Here is a 17,500-nt window from a genome sequence, read left to right as displayed (position 1 = left end):
AGCAGCACGTATGCCACTCGCTACCTGCATAGAAAATTCAACAGCAGCAGCAGCAGCAGCAGCAGCAGCGGTTGCAGCAAATGCACTGGTAGGTGCGGCTGCTCTGTTCTTGCCTGCCAGTGTTAGGTGCACCAGCAGCAAGGGCAGCAAGTGCTGCTGCTACCTCAATAAGAGCTGTGGCTGTAGGGAAGCAAAAAGAGCAGCAGCAGCAGCAGCGAGAGCAGCTACTGGAGGGAAGCAGCACGGGGGGCCCCACATGCAAGCGCTACGGTGTATAGACAGCCAACAACTACAACAGCAGCAGCAGACAAAAATCATCTTCTTATGCCCGTGTATGGTGGAATTGCTCACAGACACGTAGTGGTAGAGGCAGCTGTTGCTGTAGCTGCTGCTGCTGCCGCAGCTGCTGCTGTAGCGATTGCAGCAGCAGCAGCAGCAGCAGTATAAAGGGCAGCAGCAGCCTTGTTGGCAAAAGAGTGCAATATGTGGTTGTTATTAGCAATTAATAATGTTTAGGTAGTGTAGCTGTTGAACAGCAGCAAGAGGATGAGCAGCAGCAGCAGCAGCAGAGAGCAGCAGCAAATGCATGCACTAGCTGTTGGTGGCCCATTGGTTCGTGCGGCAGCAGCAGCAGCAGCAGCAGCAGCAAAGATGATGATTTCTTTCTATGTTAATTAAATAAATCTTTTATTTTTATTTCTTCTTATTTGCTGCTAAGGACTACAAAGGTGTCTATACTCGTGTGCGAGCAGCAGCAGCAGCAGCAGCAGAGCAGCAGCAGCAGAGCAGAGCAGGAACACAGCAACAGCAACAACAGCAGCAACAGCAGCAGCAGCAGCACATGGGGAAGGGACAGGTTTATGCATCAATAAAAGACATGAGGTTTCCTTGGGTGTCTCCTCATAGGCCTCCCTAGGCAATCTGCCCTAGCAGCAGCAGAAGCAGCAGCAGCAGCAGCAGCAGCAGCAGCAGCAGCAGCAGCAGGAGCATTAGCAGTACCCTCCTCCTCCCGTTCCTCCCCCTGAACAACAGTATCAACAACACCAGCAACACAACCACCAGCAGCAGCAGCAGCAACACCAGCAGCAGCAACACCAGCAACACCAGCAGCAGCAGCAGCAGCGGCAGCAGTAGCAGGAAGAAGAAGAGGAGATGGGGAACGCAGCATCTAATCCTGTTCTTCCTTCTCCTCCTTCCCCAGGAGCAACAAAACAATTAACAGAAGAACAAAGACAATTAATAGAAGATTATCCTTTTTTGCATGCATTGGGGTGTATAGGCAGCTCACGTTATAGTAATAGTTTTCTTTGTGTATCTATTAATGATGGCATAATTTTTGTTAAACTTTTTACTAATAAAATAAATAATAATAATAATAATTCCTCCTCCTCCTCCTCCTCCTCTTCCTCTTCCTCTTCCTCCTCTTCCTCCTCCTCCTCCTCCTCCTCCTCCTCCTCTTCTTCTTCTTCTTCTTCCTCCTCCTCCTCCTCCTCCTCTTCTTTTTTATTTAATATAATTAATCATCATACCCAATTATTAATTCATAAGGCAATTATTACATTAGATCTATGTCCTAATATGTAAGTGTCTCCTTTTTTTTTTGTCTCCTTTTTTTTTGTCTCCTTTTTTATGTCTCCTTTTTATTGTCTCCTTTTTATTGTTTATTCTCTCCTTTATTATGCTTATTCTCTCCTTTTTTTGTCTCCTTTTTTTGTCTCCTTTTTTGTGTCTCCTTTTTTTTGTCTCGTTTTTTTTGTCTCCTTTTGTCTAATTGTGTCTCCTTTTTATTGTCTCCTTTATTGCCTACCTTGCTGTCTCCTTTTTGTCTACATTTTAGCTGTGTGGTTGCCACAGCAGCAGCAGCAGCAGCAGAAGCAGCGACAGCAGCAACAGCAGCAGCAGCAGCAGCAGCATTGGGAGCAGCAATAGCAGCAGCAGGAGCAACAGTTGTGTATATCTGTATTTTTATTTCTTTGTTTTTCTCTCTTTCTCTATTTATTTAATTTATCTCCCCCTTTATAATTAATTAATTAATTAATTAATTAATTAATTAATTAATTTATTTATTTATTTATTTATTTATTTATTTATTTATTTATTTGTGTGTATATATGTACTCAGTTGCCCTACGGATCGTTTATTATCTAGCGAGCGTTCTTGTATATTAATAAGGAGACACTTTAATACAACTGTCTCCTTACGTCTGCATGCATTACCTGTCCCTTCTTATTGTCTCCTTATATATTATATAAATCAATTATTATTATCTATTATACAATTGCATGCATTGGGGCTTTGGCATGCAGATATAAAAACAGAGAATCTTGCTCTCTCCTCTTCTTCTCATCTTTTTCTTATTGATCTATCTCCTTATAAATATTTGTCTCCTTTTCTTCATGATATGCGTACCTTCTGTCTCCTATTTGAATCTAATTATAGATTTAGATGTTATCTTGCACCAGAGAGGTAATAAACCCTAAACCCTAAACCCTAAACCCTAAACCCTAAAAAATTCACCATAAGCCCTAAACCCTAAAAAATAAATAATACAAAATAAACACTAAACAATAAAAGATAATAAATAATAAACAATAAACAATTAAACATGGATAGTAAACCCTTAATTATAACCGTCACCAAACCCTAAACCCTAAACCCTAAACCCTAAGAAACCTAACATTTTGTTTGTATATAGATGTCTCCTTTCCTCTCTATCTATTTATATATTTTTATATCTCCTTATGTGTCCTTATGTCTCCTTATGTCTCCTTGTGTCTCCTTGTGTCTCCTTATGCCTGTTTATTATTTTTATAGATTTAAGGATGATGAGGAGACAGTAGATGAGTGTCTCCTTGTTCATCAATCACAAGAAATGTTTTCTGTCTCTTGTACCTTAGCAGAAATATTCTTAAGGGGTGCAGATGTTATTGATTTATTACGTCTATTAGAGCTTAGGAGTTGGTATACAGCAGCAAGGGAGCAGCAGCAGCAGCAGCAGCAGCAGCAGCAACAGCAACAGCAACAGCAACAGCAACAGCAGCAGCAGCAAAAGGAGCAGGAGGAAGAGAAAGGGCAAGCACAGCAGCAACAGAAACAGCAGCAGCAACAGCAACGCCTGGATACAGATACTCAAGCTAGAGCTTCTCCTTCCACTAAGGCTAGCAGCAGCAGCAGCAGCAGCAGCACAGGTGGTGCTAGCTCGTCTCGTCGGCCTAGGAGCGCAGCAGCTGCAGCAGCCGCAGCAGCTGCAGCAGCAGCAAATATACAGGAGGAAATATCTGCATTTCTTCCTGGGCTACGTGCTGCTCCGTTGTCTCCTCCTCCTCCTGCTGCAGTGTTGCAGACATTAGAGGGAATTCCCTGCAGCAAGGCGCGGCTGCTGCTGCTGCATGCAGGTCTGCTGCAGCTACCAGAGAAGAGACTAACAGCAATGCAGACACTGCTGCTATGGGTACAGCATGTCTTCCCTCCTTGTTTTATTAATTATTTCTTGTGTCTTACTACTGTGCTGCTGCATCCTGCCTACCAGCAGCCGGACCTCCGTCTGCTGCTGCTCAAGGAGTACCTTGCGGATATTTTTTTAGCCTTATTAGAGCAGAGGCCGCAGCAGCCGCAGCAGCAACTGCAGCAACTGCAGCAGCTGGTGCAGCAGCAACTGCTGAAACACCAACAACACCCACCAGAGATGTACCAGAAGATGAAGCAGCAACAGAAGCAGGAAGGGGAACAGCAACAGCAGCAACAGCAGCACCAACAGCAGCAGCAGCAGCAGGAGGCACAGGCGCATGAACAGCTACTGGTGCAGCTGCTGCGGGAAGCTGTCGGGAGAGAGACACTGGAGGTTGACAGCTGCGTTGCTCAGCAAGTAAGGAGACAACATTTTGCATGCATTGAGGTGTATATGCAGCTAGTTAGGAGACACATCCTCCCGTTGCAGCACAGCAGCAGCAAAGTATTGCATGCGCTGGTGTTGTGTCTCTTTTCCTCAGACCGTGTTAAACATGGCTGTCTCCATGCCTCAGGAGTCCCCTGCTGCTGCTGCACTGCTGGAGGCGTGGAGTGCTGGAGGTGCTGCAGCAGCAGAAGCAGCAGCAGCAGGAGCAGCAGCAACAACAGCTGCTGCTGCTGCTGCTGCAGTGCCACTAGCAGGTGGTCGAGATCTGCGTCCAGTTGGAGCTACAGCAGGACCGGGCGGAGGATCGGCAGCAGCAGCTGCAGCAGCCGCAGCAGCAGCAGCAGCAGCAGCAGCAAGCATAGGACAGGCAACAACAGAGGAGCGTTTCTTTGCTGCAGAAGCAGCACAAGAAGCAGCAGCAGCAGCAGCACTCAGCAGCAGTCTCCCTCATCCTGTCCTAAGTGCAGCAAATGCAAGAAACTTCGGTTGGGGACTTTTGGGTCTTTGGGCTCGTTGCTACGAACAAACTGTCCTATGCAAACGAGTAAGTAGCTGCTAGCTAGGTAGCTAGCTAGCTAGCTAGCTAGCTAGCTAGCTAGCTAGCTAGCTGACTGGCTGGCTAGCTACCCAGGTGGCTTGTTAGTTAGGTTGGTGGGTAGCTAGGCGGCAACCTGTGTACCTAGCTATCTAGAGCTAGCTAGCTGGCTCTCCTGGCACTCCTTCGTGGGGCTCCCTTTTGCTTGTCAGTGCTTCTGCTGCTGCTGCTGCTACTGCTGCTACTGCTGCTGCTGCTGCTGCTGCTGTTTGTATGTGCTTGCAGCCGGCATTGGCGGTCCTTGGGGAGATAGAGGGTGATAAAATCCGCCTATACGACGACCTGTTCAGGCAGCATGGGCAACATAACCCAGCTGCCGCTGCTGCTGCTGCCGGTGCTGAAGGCCTAGGGACTAGCAGCAACAGCAGCGGCAGCAGCAGTCCAGTGTATCCGCCTTGGGAGCGCGTCGCTGAGCTTCTGGGCCCCCCTGAGCTTCCCGTTGCTTTGTTTGGTTCTCCAGCAGCAGCAACAGCAGCAGCAGCAGCAAGCAGGGAGTTGGGGGTGCCATTTGTACTGCGCACGTACTTGGAGACAGGGGAGACAGGAGAGACAGGAGAGACAGGGGGGACTAAGGAGAGACAGGCAAACTTCTGTTGCAGCGGGTGTCTCCGCAGCAGCAGCACAGTGGTTATATCGGAGATAATTGGGCTGTCTCTGCAGCAAACAAGTAGCGCAAGGGTCCGTGCATGCGGGGTGTCTCTCTTAGGTTTCCTATCAAGGGTAGCAACAGTAGATGTGCTGCTGCAGTCTTTGCTGCCTTTCTTAGCTCATCATCTAGGAGACCATTTCCCTATTGTACGTGTTGCTGCAATTAAGGCCCTTGCTGCTGCGCTGCTGCAGCTGCATGCAGCAATGCAGCATACAGCACTATGCCCAAAGGGAGGGTTTAGGGCTGGTCTCTGTGCCATTTGTGGCACCAACTGCAGCAGCAGCATCAGCAGTAGCCAGAGTTATTCTTCCCGTGGGATTGCTGGTGGTGGTGCAGCAGCAGTAGCAGCAGCTGCTGCTGCTGCAGGATTGGGGCCAGCAGCAGCAGTAAAGACCGGGGCGGTCAGACGTGGTGGCAGGGGAGTAACACCGCCACAAACGCAGCAACAGAAGCAGCAACACCTACGGGTCCCAGCAGCAGCAGAGGAGACAACGCATGCAGATGCTGCTGCCCTTTTTTGTGGTTATATTCTTCCTGCTGTTCATAGATTAAGTGCTTCTGATCCTGATCCTTCTGTCCGTGTTGCTGTTACGGAGTTCCTGCCTCTTATGCTGCTAGCTGTTAAGGCCTGTCTGCATGCACAGGCACTCATGGGTATCCTTAAGCAAGATCAGCAGCAGCAGCAGCAGCAACAGCAACAGCAGCAACAGCAGCAGCACCAGCAGCAGAAACAGCGGCAACGCGCGGCTTCTGGGCATCAGGATGCCGCCACAACACCTTCGATGGAAGCGCAGCACACCACGCCAGCAGCAACGCCGGCGGCTGCAGCAGCTACTAACAGCAACAGCAGTAACAGCAGCAGCAACACCAGCAGCAACAGGAATGCATGTACAAGCAGCAGCAGCAACAGCAGCAGCAACCAAAATGGTTTCATCAGCCACCCCAATTCCATTAACTCCCCAAGAAGAATGGAGACAGATGGTGCTGCTGCAGGTGGAGCTGCTGCAGCAGCAGCTGCTGCTGATACAGGTGCTGCTGCAGCACGTGCTGCTGCTCCTGCTGATGCTGCGTTGCTGGGGGGAGAGGATATGTGTGGTGGGAGCACTTCCCTCGCAACAGACTGTCTCCTCGATTGTCCAACAACTGCAGCAAAAGTGTCTCCTTTTGGTGACTCTCCGGCGAGCGCAGCAGCAGATCCTGCTGAAGCACCGTCTGCTGCTGCTGCTGCCGCCGCCGCCGCCGCATCTCCGGCTTCTCCAGCTGCTACTGCTTCTCCAGAGCCTGCTGCTGCTGCAGCATCGAGGGCTGGTGCAACACCTGCTGCGTCACCTACTGCTGCTGCAGCGCCTACTGGTGCTGCAGTACCTACTGCTGCAGCAGGACCTGGTGCTGCAGCAGCAGCATGGAATCGCTTATGGGAACGAGCAGAGCAGCATCTAGGAGACGCGATAAGCAAGTTGCATGCAGCAGTGCTGCCTACACTGCAGCAGCAGCTAACATGCCGTCCTATAGAGCAGCGCCTGGCGCTGCTGCGTCCCCTTGCTTTGCTGGCAGCAGTGTTAGGGCCGCAGCAAACGCATGCGCTGCTGCTGCCGTACCTCATCGTACAGCTCAATGATCCCTGCTCGGGTGTACGTGCTGCTGTTGTTAGGGCATTAGGGGGATTAGGGACTGTCTCCTTATCTTATACAGCAGACAGCTGTATTGTCCCCTGCTGCGAGCAGTGTCTCCAAGACCCTCAAGAAGAAGTTGCTGCTGCTGCTGCTGCTGCACTAACACAGCTAGCAGCAGATGGGCTGCTGCTGCCCTCCTCTGACGCCACCTTCAGACTCCTCTCACAGCGTGTTATACCCTTGCTGCTGCACCCCTCCATGCTGCTGCGCTCCGTGCTGCTGCAGCTCCTTGCTGCACTGGAGCAAAACTGGGGAGCAGCAAAGACGTACGCCTTGCTGCTGCCGCTGCTGCGCCCCGTCCTTAAGCGGCCCGCGTTGCTGCTGTCGGTCGATGAGGTGGCAGCACATCTACGTCCTCCCCTCTCCCCTTGGCTGCTGCAGCAGCTGCTCCAACAAAAGCAGCTCCAACCCGAGCAGCACGAGCAGCAGTATCACCATCAGCAGAAGCAGCAGCAGCAGCAGCGTCCAGGTACTATATCCGCACGCCTCCTTTCCCTCCTTTTCTGTCCTGCAGTCCTTAAGGCTGCTAGTAGCAGCCAAAGGAGACACCGGCGGCCTGGGAAGAAGAGAAGGAGACACAAGACTGCCCACGTTGCATGCAGCAATAGCAACAGCCACAGAAGCAGCAGCAGCAGCAGCGACAGCAGCAGTGATATCGGCATCAGCAGCAGTAATGACAGCAGCATAAGCGAGGGCAGCTGCAACAGCGACAGCAGCAGCAGCCAGGAAGGGACTTATCTGCTGCAGCAGACAGCAACAGGAAAGCAGTCTGCTTCAGCAGCATCTGCTGCAGCAGTTGCTGCAGATGTGTCTCCTCTAAAGAGACTGCGGGGGTTAGGGCTATGGAGGGAGATTGTTCAGGAGGCGGAGAAGCATGCTGTTGATGCTAGTGCTGCTGCTGCTGCTGCTGGCATGCAGCCAGGCGGGTCTCCTCCTCTAGTGGCGACTGCCAGACAGGCGGACAAGGATCAACTGCAGCTGCAACAGCTGCTGCTGCAGCAACAACAGCAACAGGAGGCAGCAGCAACAGTTCAAGAACTGGTAGAACTGCTACACAGTGTAGGCGCAGAAAACCGGTACGCGCTGCTGCTGCTGCTTCCATCGCTGCATGCTCTTCGTCAGGCAGCAGCAGCAGCAGCAAATGCAGCAGCAGCAGCAGCTGTTGCCGGGGAGAGTCCCCCTGGAGGTCTTCTTGAGTGTCCCCTTAGCTGCAGTATGGAAACCTTATCTGCAGCAGAGGAGACACTTGAGGTGTCTCCTCTGCTGCAGCATGGAAGACCGCGCTGCTGCCTTGTGGGGCCCCGAGAGAGTAAGCTGCTTCTACTTCCCTTTGCTGCTGCCGTTATATAGCTAGCTAGCTAGCTAGCTATATAGTTATATAGCTAGATAGCTATACAACTAGATAGCTGCTGCCCCTCCTAGCCAGCCTGGTAGCTGGCTAGCTGATAAGATACAGGAGAGGAGACGGGGTCTTGTTGTGAATGTCGCTTTGTTACTGTTGCTGCTGCTGCTGCTGTTGCTGCTGCTGCTGCTATTGCTGCTGCTGCTGCTCTGTGTTCTGCTGCTGCAGCGGCAGCGCTAATAAGACATATGCTTCCTCAGATATCTGCCCCACGGCAGGTCTTGACAGCAACAAGATTGTCTCCTGTCCCTCCTGTCTCCCCTCCTCTATCTCGTGTCTCCTTATGGGGTCTCCTTGCGGAGACACTGCTGCCTCACGTAACGCGGCTGGTGCTGCAGCAGCAGCAGCTGCTGCTGAATGGCTGTCTATGGCCTGAAGAGATCTATGCGGCAGCAGGCAGCAGCGGACGCGGCAGCAGCAAAACCCGTCGCAGCCACAGCAGCAAGAACAGCAGCAGCAGCCGCAGCAGCAGCAGTAGGAGCTGCATTATGGATTGTCAGGTGCAGCAGCAGCAGCAGCAATCGCTAGCTGTTGCTCTTAGCTGCGTGTCTCCACCCGTTGTGTCTCATGCTGCAGCAAAAGCTGCTCTAACTGCTGCTACAGCAGCAGCAGCAGCAATAGCAGCAGCTCTAGCAAGACAATTGGGGATGTCTCCTCCGCAGCCGCTGCTGCTGCAGTCCCTCTTAGGTCTATCCAACAACCGCAAGGTACAGACACCTGGCGTTTTGCTGCTGCTGCTGCTGCTCCTGTTGCTGTGATATGTGTTGCTGCTGTTGCAGTTAAAGAGTGCATGCAACAGCAGAAGGCTGCTGCTGCTCCAGTATCTCATATCATATCTGTCTTCTTCTGTCTCCCCTTTGCTTGTCTCCACTGTCTCCTCTTTGCTGCTTCTGCTGCTGCGCATGCAGGACTGTTCTCCTCATTCAATACAAATGAGCTGCGGGTCTCCTGTTGTCTCCCCTGGTTATTTTTCTGCTTTGCTTGCTGCAGCAGTACCTGGTGCTGCTGCCGCTGCTTTGAGCACACAGGCGCCAACTCCTGCTGCAGTTGCTACTGCGTTGCAGCAGCTGCTGCTGAAGACGGCAGCCGATTCTGCATCTCCTGCGAGCAGCAGCGGGTGTACGCTGTCAGCAGCAGCTGCTGCTGTGGCAGCAGCAGCAGCAACAGCAGCTGGAGCAGCAGGAGGAAGATTAGGAATATCTGCCGATATATTAGAAGGCAAGCGTCTTTTGGGTACAACAGCAACACTGCGGCTGTCTCCTCATCGTGGCATCAGCAGCAGCAGCACGTGTGCTGCTGCAGGTGTCCCTCCACCGCTGCAGCGCGACTGGCGCTGCGTGCTGCTAGGCCTGCCAAGGAGACCCTCGTTAGAGGTAGGGAGGCTGCAGCGGCCTGATGATAGCTGCTTAAGTCTTTATCCTTATCAGCAGCAGCAGCAGCGGCTATGGCGTCCCCTTGACGACTTTGCTGCTGCTGCAGAAAGGAGACGGCTTGCTTTCTCCACCAGTCTTTATAGCGTGGCACCCCATGTTGCTGCTGCTGATGCATCCAAGATGCAGCAGCAGCAGCTGAATGGCACCAATGGCAGCAGCAGCACTACCACCAGTAGCACCGGCAGCAGCAGCCTCACCAGCAGCAGTATTTTATCTGCTGCACTACCTATACCTCGCAGCAGCAGCAGCAGCACCAGAGGTGTCTCCTCCTTAGACTCAGGTATGGGCCTAAGGGGCCCCTCCTCTCGTACCAATGAGGATACAGCAGCATTTATGCTGTCACGGTGGGGTCGGGGAACTGTAGATACAGCTGGGGGGCCCCTAGGGACAGGAGGGGCCCCAGGGGCCCCTGGAGGAGCCCAGCTGCCGCTACCGGACCTGTGCTGCTGGCGCCCCACAGGGCAATTTGTATGCAGTTGGTCAGTGTTTGAAGCAACAGAGGGGAGAGCAGCAGCAGCAACAGCAGCAGCAGCAGGATTAAGCCTAGCAGCAACGGACGATGGGTGTCTCCTTGCAGCAATGCCTTTATCCGTAAAAGGGGCAACTATTCGTGCGTGGAGGGCAGCAGCATTAACAGCAGCAACACGACGTAAGCTGCTGCTGCTGATGCTGCTGCTGCTGCTGTCGTTAGCATTATCTGTTGTCTTTGCCTTTGTGTACATCTAGTGCCTGTCCTTATTCTATATATATAATATATAATATATAATATACTATATATTATAATATATATTTTTTTATGTCTGTGTGCGCATGCAGCCCCATTAGTAGGCCAATGGCATCTTCCTTCGCATATTTATTTGACGGCGCATTGCGTCTTACAGAATACGAAGAGTCTTATCTTGGGGACATCGGATGGGGCATGCCATTTGCTGCGGTTAGACAGCAGCAGCAGCTGCTGCAGCACCAGCAGCTGCAGCAGCAGCACCAGCAGCAGCAGCAGCAAAAGCGGAACAGCAAATATATCTGGGGCCCTACTAAGGATGCAGACACCCCGTGTCAGTCCCGCCCCATTGACAGCAAGGCCTAGTGTGCTGATGGGACTACTGCAGCAGCAACTGCAACAGCAGCAGCAGCAGCAGCAGCAGCAAGGTGTAAAAGGTATATCTGTACCAGCAGCAGCAGCACGTGCTGCACTATCTCTATCTCGTTTATTATACAGCGCACCATGGGATAGAGGATCTACAAGACGGTCATGTGCTGCAACAGGATGTGGTACTGTAGGAGTTGCTGCAGCTAGTCGTGCAGCATCAGCAGCAGCAGCAGCAGCAGCAGCAGGTAGTGGTGTAGCATGTATAAGTCATCAAGATACATCATTAGAACAAATAATTATTTACTCATTAAGGAATGGTCTCCTTGGGGGTTGGGATATGCGTATAGCTGCTCCTATATTTATAAAGGAGACACCTCCATGGTTAGGGTCTCCTGCAGCACAGGCATTAGAAGGAGACACCCGATGGTTGCTGCTGGGGACAACAGCAGGTTTGCTGCTGCAGTATGATTTACGCATGCAGACTATACTAAGGGCTTGGCAACTGCAGCCACCTGTTGCTGTTAAACAATTACTCGTTGTTAGTCCTCCTGTTGCTGCTGCTGCCCAGTGGAGCAGCAATGCAGCACTTAGGGGACTGCAGCAGCAGCAGCAGCAGCAGATAGATAGTCCTACTTGCTTCATGCTCGCTCTTGTTGATCATGAGGCCTTCCCCTTGCTGCTGCTAGACATGCAACGGGGGACTGTTGTTAGCGCTTATGCGTCCTCTTGCTTTGCAGACACCACAGCAGCAGCAGCAGCAGCAGCAGCAGCAGGAGCTGGTGCTGCAGGCGACTACTACGGTGTTCCTCGCCTGGTTCCTTTGCCTGTTGATGCTTTGCTGCTGCCTTCTGCATGCAGCAACAATATCCTGCAGGAGCCATGGGAGGGGGGACGCTTAGGGTCACATACACTTGAGGGGAGCAGCAGCAGCAGCAGCAGCAGCAGCAGCAGCGGCACCTCAGCACACAGCACAAAGTGTATATGGGCCCCCCCTCCCTTGAGGGGCCCCTCTTCGTTTGTTCTCTCTGCTGGTGAAGATCTGTGTGTGCGCTACTGGGACTTGGCTGAGGAGCGTGCTGTCTTAGCAGCAAGGCTAGGAGACACGCAGCAGCAGCAGCAGCAGCAATGGCAGCCTTGGCAGTGGCAGCAAGGAGGAGGGGGAGCAGCAGCAGGAGGGAGCTTGGAGACACCTGCTGCAGCTGTCTCCTCTGATGTTGTATTCCTTGATAAAGATCTTGTTAAGTCTTATTGTATTTTGGGGCCCCCCAATGCATGCGGCTGCCGTGAAGGAGACAGCAGCGGAGGGGGGGGGCCCCTTACTGCTTCCCTCAGTGTAGGGGGTGTACATGTGCTGCAGCAGGTTTGCTGCTCCTCTCCTCAAGGTCGTCGTTTCTTAAGACATGCCCCGACAGCAGCAGCTGCTGCTACTGCAGCAGGAGCTGCAGCAGCAACAACAGCAGCAGGTTCAGCTGCTGCTGTACCTTATCCTCCTGCTGGGCTAGCCGCCAGAGGAGACAGCTGGGAGTCCCTTCTTGGTGCAGCAGACTCAGGGGCAGAGGAGGCAGCAGCAGGTGTCTCCTCAAGGGAGACGGCAGATGGATTACTTCGTAATGGTAGGGGATTGTTAACATTCAACTCCAGCTGCAGCAGCAACTGCAACACAAACAGCAGCAGTAGCAGCAGCAGCAGCAGCAGTAGGGGGTTCGGGTGTACAGAAGGGGGTTGCTGCTGCACGCCTCCGCATGCAGGCCCCAGCTTTGCTTCGTGGGCTCCTGAATGGGGGGAAGAGGAGGGGCCCCCGCGGGGCCCCCGAGGGTTTGGGGGGCCCCTGCCTATACACCGCGATGCTATAACCGGCATCGCGGTAGTAGGTCTAGTAGACCTTTTTCTTGTTACAGCAGGCAGAGACGGGGTTGTTAAAGTGTGGTGTTAAACAACCCCACCAACCCCACCAGACTCAGCAGCAGAAGCAGCAGCAGCTGCTGCTGCTGCAACTGCTGCAATCAGACTGCTCGTAGCTGCTAGAATGTAGCAGCCAATAATATGGGAGTATTGTACAGCACGGTCACAGCGCTTGCTGCAGCAGCAGCCAGTGCTGCTGCAGCAGCAGCCAGTGCTGCAGCAGCAGCAGCCAGTGCTGCAGCAGCAGCCAGTGCTGCTGCAGCAGCAGCGCTTGCTGCAGCAGCAGCAGCACCCACGTTTACAGAAACCGCAATTGCGATTGCTGCAACAGCATCTACTGTTGCTGCAGCATCACCTCCTGTTGCTGCAGCAGCATGTACTGTTGCTGCTGCAGCATCGTCTTTTGCTGCAGCAACTACTACTGTTGCTGCAGCTAACTTTTCAGTGTATGGAGATGTTAAACATTTATTTTTTGTTAGGCAGAGTTACGTGTCTCTGTAGGAGACAGAAGGAGACAGAAAAAGGAGACAGAAAAAAGAAAAAGGAGACAGAAAAACAGAAAGGAGGAGACAGGCACACAAGGGGCAAACATACTCACTGTCTGTCTCCTTTCCTATTCAAACAATGCTGCTGCTACTGCTGTTGCTGCAGCTGCTGCCCTACGGTGTATGCATGCATTATAGTGGATATACAGTAAATGTAGTGTTTTAGTCAGCTGGAGAGTGTTTGCATGTAGCAGAGAGGCGGCAGCAGCAGCAAGGGACAGTGGGCTTCGGTTAGGGTCTACTGCCTAGGGTTCAGAGTTTAGGGTTTAGGGTTTAGGGTTTAGGGTTTAGCGGGAGAGGGTTTGTCGCTGCGGAAGCATTTTAAAGCATCGAAGGAGTTTGGGGCTGTCCTGCATGCAGCAAGTATCTGTTACTGCATCATCAGCAGCAGCAATGTGCTGCTGCCTCAGCAGCAGCAATGTGCTGCTGCCTCAGCAGCAGCAGCAGCAGCTGCTGCTGCTGCCTCCAGCAATAATGAGCACATTAATGTGTCTAATACACTGCAGGGGACGAAGGCAATAGAGCGGTCCAAGGGACTAAGGCCCCGTTAGGCATGCATGCATGCATGCGTGTGTTCATGCAAGTATGCATGCATTCGTGCATGTGTGCATGCGTGCGTGCACGCACATGGTGTCTTGGGTTGCTGCATGCTTGTCTATGCATGCAGCCCCAATAAGACACAATATATATAATAAGGATAATAAGACGGACAGATATTGTCGGGATTAGGAAGCAGCTAAAATGAGACAATGGGGATACTGCTGCTGCTGCTGCTCTTGCTGCTGCTGCTGCTGCTGCTGCTGCAAGGAGACACCTAAGCAAGAGTACATCCCAATTATGCTGCTGCGCCTAAGAGGAGACACTTTTCCTGCTCCTTTCTTATACCCAAACTTTCTTACGAATTTACCTTCTCCAACGGCCTCTGGGGCTTGGGCGATGCTGCTGCTCTCGCCCTTAATTGTATGCATGCATGCACGCATGCATGCAGCCGGGATGCATGCATGCATGCATGCATGCATGCATGGTTCGGGGTCTAACGGCGGCTATGGGGGCCGAATTCTCCTGCAGGAGTGTGAGCAGGGAACTGGCCGCTAGAAGATGAAGACGGAAGGGAGGAAGACAGCTGCATTTGCTGCTGCATCTGCTGCTGCTGCTGCTGCTGCTGCATCTGCTGCTGCAGCAGCTGCTGTAGTTGTTAGGTCCTTACGGCAGAGACAGGCAGGTATTGAAGGTTCTTCTCCTCCTTTTCCTCTGCCCCCCGAAAGGAAATACATTATGTCCAACTTAGTAGCTACTTCTGCATGAATGCATGCATGCATGCATGTATGCAGAAATATGCATGCATGCATGCATGCATGTATGCAGAAATCTGCATGCATGAATGCATGCATGCCCGAATAATCTGGCACTCTAATTAGATGTGTGCATTGCATGCACAGAATAACACCGTAAGTTATATATAATATATATAATATATAATATATAATATAAATAGTATATACATTATACATAATATATAAGATATATATAATATATACATAATATAATATATAATATATATGTATGTATATTAACTACGGGGTATATAAGATAAAAGTATATTATATAATTATATATATAAATAAATACAAACTATGCAAACAAAGAAAGGAAAAAAAAAAAAGAAAAAAAAAAGTGTCTCCTTCTGCCCTTAACAAATACATAAAAAAACACCACCAGGAGAAAAGGGCGGCGGGATCCGATCCCAAGGAGACAGGAGAAGTAGCTGCAATATTGGTGGTCTTGTCTCCAAAACAGCAGCAGCAGCAACTATTGCTGCTGCTGTTGCTGCTGCTGCTGCTGCTGCTGCTGATATGCCTAGGTCTCTTATAGAAAGGAGACTTGAAAACAAACGAGGGAAGAAGATCGGAAGAAAAAAAAATATCGGCTTCTTTATACTGCATGCAGCAGCAGCAGCTGCTGCTGCTGCTGTTGCTGCTGTTGCTGCTGTTGCTGCTGTTGCTGCGTTTACTGTTGCTGCGTTTACTGCTGCTGCCTGTACTGCTGCTGCCCAGGGGTCTGGGCACGCGCTGCAGGTAATGAGGTCGGGGTCGTTGGCTTATTGGCTGCTGCCTTTAAACGAATGATCGGTGCTGCTGCTGCTGCTGCTGTTGCTGCTGCTGCAAGTGTGGATGCAGCAGCAGTTGCTGCAGATGCTGTTGCTGCTGTTTTTGCTGCTGACGCGACAATTGGTGCTGCTGCTGCTCTTGCTGCTCTTGCTGTTGATGCTACGTTAGTCAGACTGTAAGAAAAGAGGGACTCCAGGCAAATGGATTGTCTCCGTCTGCAGCAGCAGTTGCTGCTGCTGCTGCTGCAACAGAATTGTCTCCATTTGCCAAGGGTTCGCTCTTTTGTGTGAGGGGAGCAGCAGGAGGGAAGCTGCTGCAGGGTTGTGCTGTTCCTGCTGCTGCTGCTGCTGCTGCTGCATTTCCAAGGGCAAGAGAAGTAGGGTCTGCTGCTGCAGTGCTGCTGCAGAGATGCGACAGACCATTTAGTGCTGCAGTAGTGTCTTCTCCCCCCTTTGTAGGAATTCCCTCTATAGAATGAGCAGCAGCTGTCCCCTCCATAGAAGCTGCGGTGCATGCAGCAGCTGCTGCTGCTGCATCCACACTGTTGCTGTTGCTGCTTGTAGTACCGAACGTGTTGCTGCCCGCAAATGCAGCAGCAGCAGCAGCAGCAGAAGCGGTTGCGGGGTTGTTGTCGGGAGGGAAGGCCCCTGCGAGAGGGGGGCCCTGATTGGGGGCCCCCCCATTAGGTGTCTCTTCTAAGGAGACACCTGCTGCTGGTGCCTCCATGGGGATACCCATTGCACCTAGGAAGAGTGCAGGAGGCCTTAGAGGAGGGTCAGTGGCTGCAGCAGCAAATTGCTGTTGCTGCTGCTGTTGCTGCTGCTGTTGCTGCTGCTGATCAGACATATCCACAACAGGAGGAGGTAAGCAACCCCACAAGTATCCCTGAGTAGGTTGTAAGACACGGCCTCCAAGGGTTTGATCTGTTCGTTGTAGCTGCTGCTGCTGTTGCTGCTGCTGTTGCTGCTGCTGCTGCAGTTGCTGCTGTAGATGTCTCCCTGTGTCTTGCATAGCATGTGTCTGCTGCATAATAAGCTGTTGTTGTTGGTTGCGGTGTATATGCTGCTGTAGAGTGTGTTGCTGATGGTGGGGTTGGTAAGGATTATTATTATTATTATTATTATTATGTGTGTTATTGGTGGTAGTAGAGGGGGGGAGGAGGAGGAGTTGGGGATCGAGTTGGGGATCGAGTGTTGGGATCGTGTCTGTGGGGTGTGTTGTTGGTTCCTCTGTATGAATAATATTATTATTAATAATATTATTATTATTAATAATATTATTATTAATAATATTATTAATATTATTATTATTATTATTAATATTATTATTATTATTATTATTATTATTATTAGGAGAAGGAGACAAAGGAGACACAGGAGACAATTGATTAGGTTCATAAGCAAATGTTTGCTGCGCTTCCTGCAGCAGCTGCGCAGGGACACTTCTTGCTTCGCATAAGGCTTGGAGACACAAGGCCCTTGCTTGCTGCTCTCCATGCTTAGGTGCAGCATATTGTCTTGTCTTCCTATGCCCGCTTACCTTATCATGCCATTCAGCACGCCAGCACCTTACTCCTCTTACTAGTAGGGAGTATATACGTCCTATTGTCCTGTTACTGCTGCTGCTGCTGCTGCTGCTGTTGCTGTGGTTGTTGCTGTGGTTTGTTGTATGGCTGCTGCTGCTTGTTGTTGTGCTGCTGCTGCTGCTGTTGTTGCTCCGGCAGGAGACACCAGAGAGACTGCTCTTACGCATACCTACACCTGAGGATGAACTACTACCTCCTCCGCTACGGGATCGTCTCCCAGAGGAGACAGACGATCCCGATCCCGATCCCACCCCACACGATCCACGAACACCAACTCCCTGGATACCTGAAGGAGCTAGAGGGGGGCCCCCCATGTACACACCATCAGGTAGTATACCACCACCCATAGAGAAACCATCTAGAGATACAAGACCCGTCTGCTGCTGCTGCTGCTGCTGCAGAGACAGCTGGGAGTCACACGGACCAAATGCAGCAGCAGCAGCAGCAGATGGATATAACATCCCTACAGACCCCACACCATTGCTGCTGTTGGCTAAGAAGGGAGAAGGGACGTTCCCCGATCCCACGCCTCCTACTGTCCCCTGCAAATCCTGTGGGGGGATCGAGTTGTTTAGACAACTCACAGCAGCAGCAGCAGCAGCTGCTGCTGCTGCTGCTGCTGC

The 17,500-nt window shown here is 51.5% G+C and overlaps 3 protein-coding genes across 3 annotated transcripts in view; 1 reads left to right on the top strand and 2 right to left on the bottom strand.

The window, feature by feature from the left end:
• Positions 1-2,872: 2,872 nt before the first annotated feature.
• Positions 2,873-12,670, top strand: EMWEY_00026450 (PIK3R4 kinase-related protein (incomplete catalytic triad), putative; the record flags this gene model as incomplete). Its single annotated transcript, XM_013478096.1, has 7 exons — positions 2,873-3,865; positions 3,990-4,439; positions 4,716-8,121; positions 8,383-8,921; positions 9,123-10,296; positions 10,464-10,798; positions 11,219-12,670. The coding sequence occupies 7 exons, from the start codon at positions 2,873-2,875 to the stop codon at positions 12,668-12,670; spliced, it is 8,349 nt and encodes a 2,782-aa protein (XP_013333550.1).
• Positions 12,671-15,460: 2,790 nt separating this feature from the next.
• EMWEY_00026440 (hypothetical protein) lies at positions 15,461-16,303 on the bottom strand (the record flags this gene model as incomplete). Its single annotated transcript, XM_013478095.1, has 1 exon — positions 15,461-16,303. The coding sequence occupies one exon, from the start codon at positions 16,301-16,303 to the stop codon at positions 15,461-15,463; it is 843 nt and encodes a 280-aa protein (XP_013333549.1).
• A 601-nt stretch (positions 16,304-16,904) lies between these two features.
• EMWEY_00026430 (hypothetical protein, conserved) overlaps positions 16,905-17,500 on the bottom strand; it is a gene marked incomplete at both ends in the record, with an annotated part of 1,883 nt that continues 1,287 nt past the window's right edge. The window contains 2 exons of the mRNA XM_013478094.1: positions 16,905-17,006; positions 17,129-17,500. The exon at positions 17,129-17,500 is cut by the window's right edge and continues 1,287 nt beyond it. Coding sequence (XP_013333548.1) covers positions 16,905-17,006; positions 17,129-17,500 — 474 coding nt within the window. The remainder of the gene's footprint in view (positions 17,007-17,128) is intronic.

This window comes from Eimeria maxima, genomic scaffold (assembly GCF_000499605.1).
Source record: "Eimeria maxima Weybridge genomic scaffold, Emw_scaff286, whole genome shotgun sequence".
NCBI lineage: Eukaryota > Apicomplexa > Conoidasida > Eucoccidiorida > Eimeriidae > Eimeria > Eimeria maxima.
Note: the sequence above shows the minus strand (reverse complement) of the source record. Positions and strands in the feature narration are given on the sequence as shown.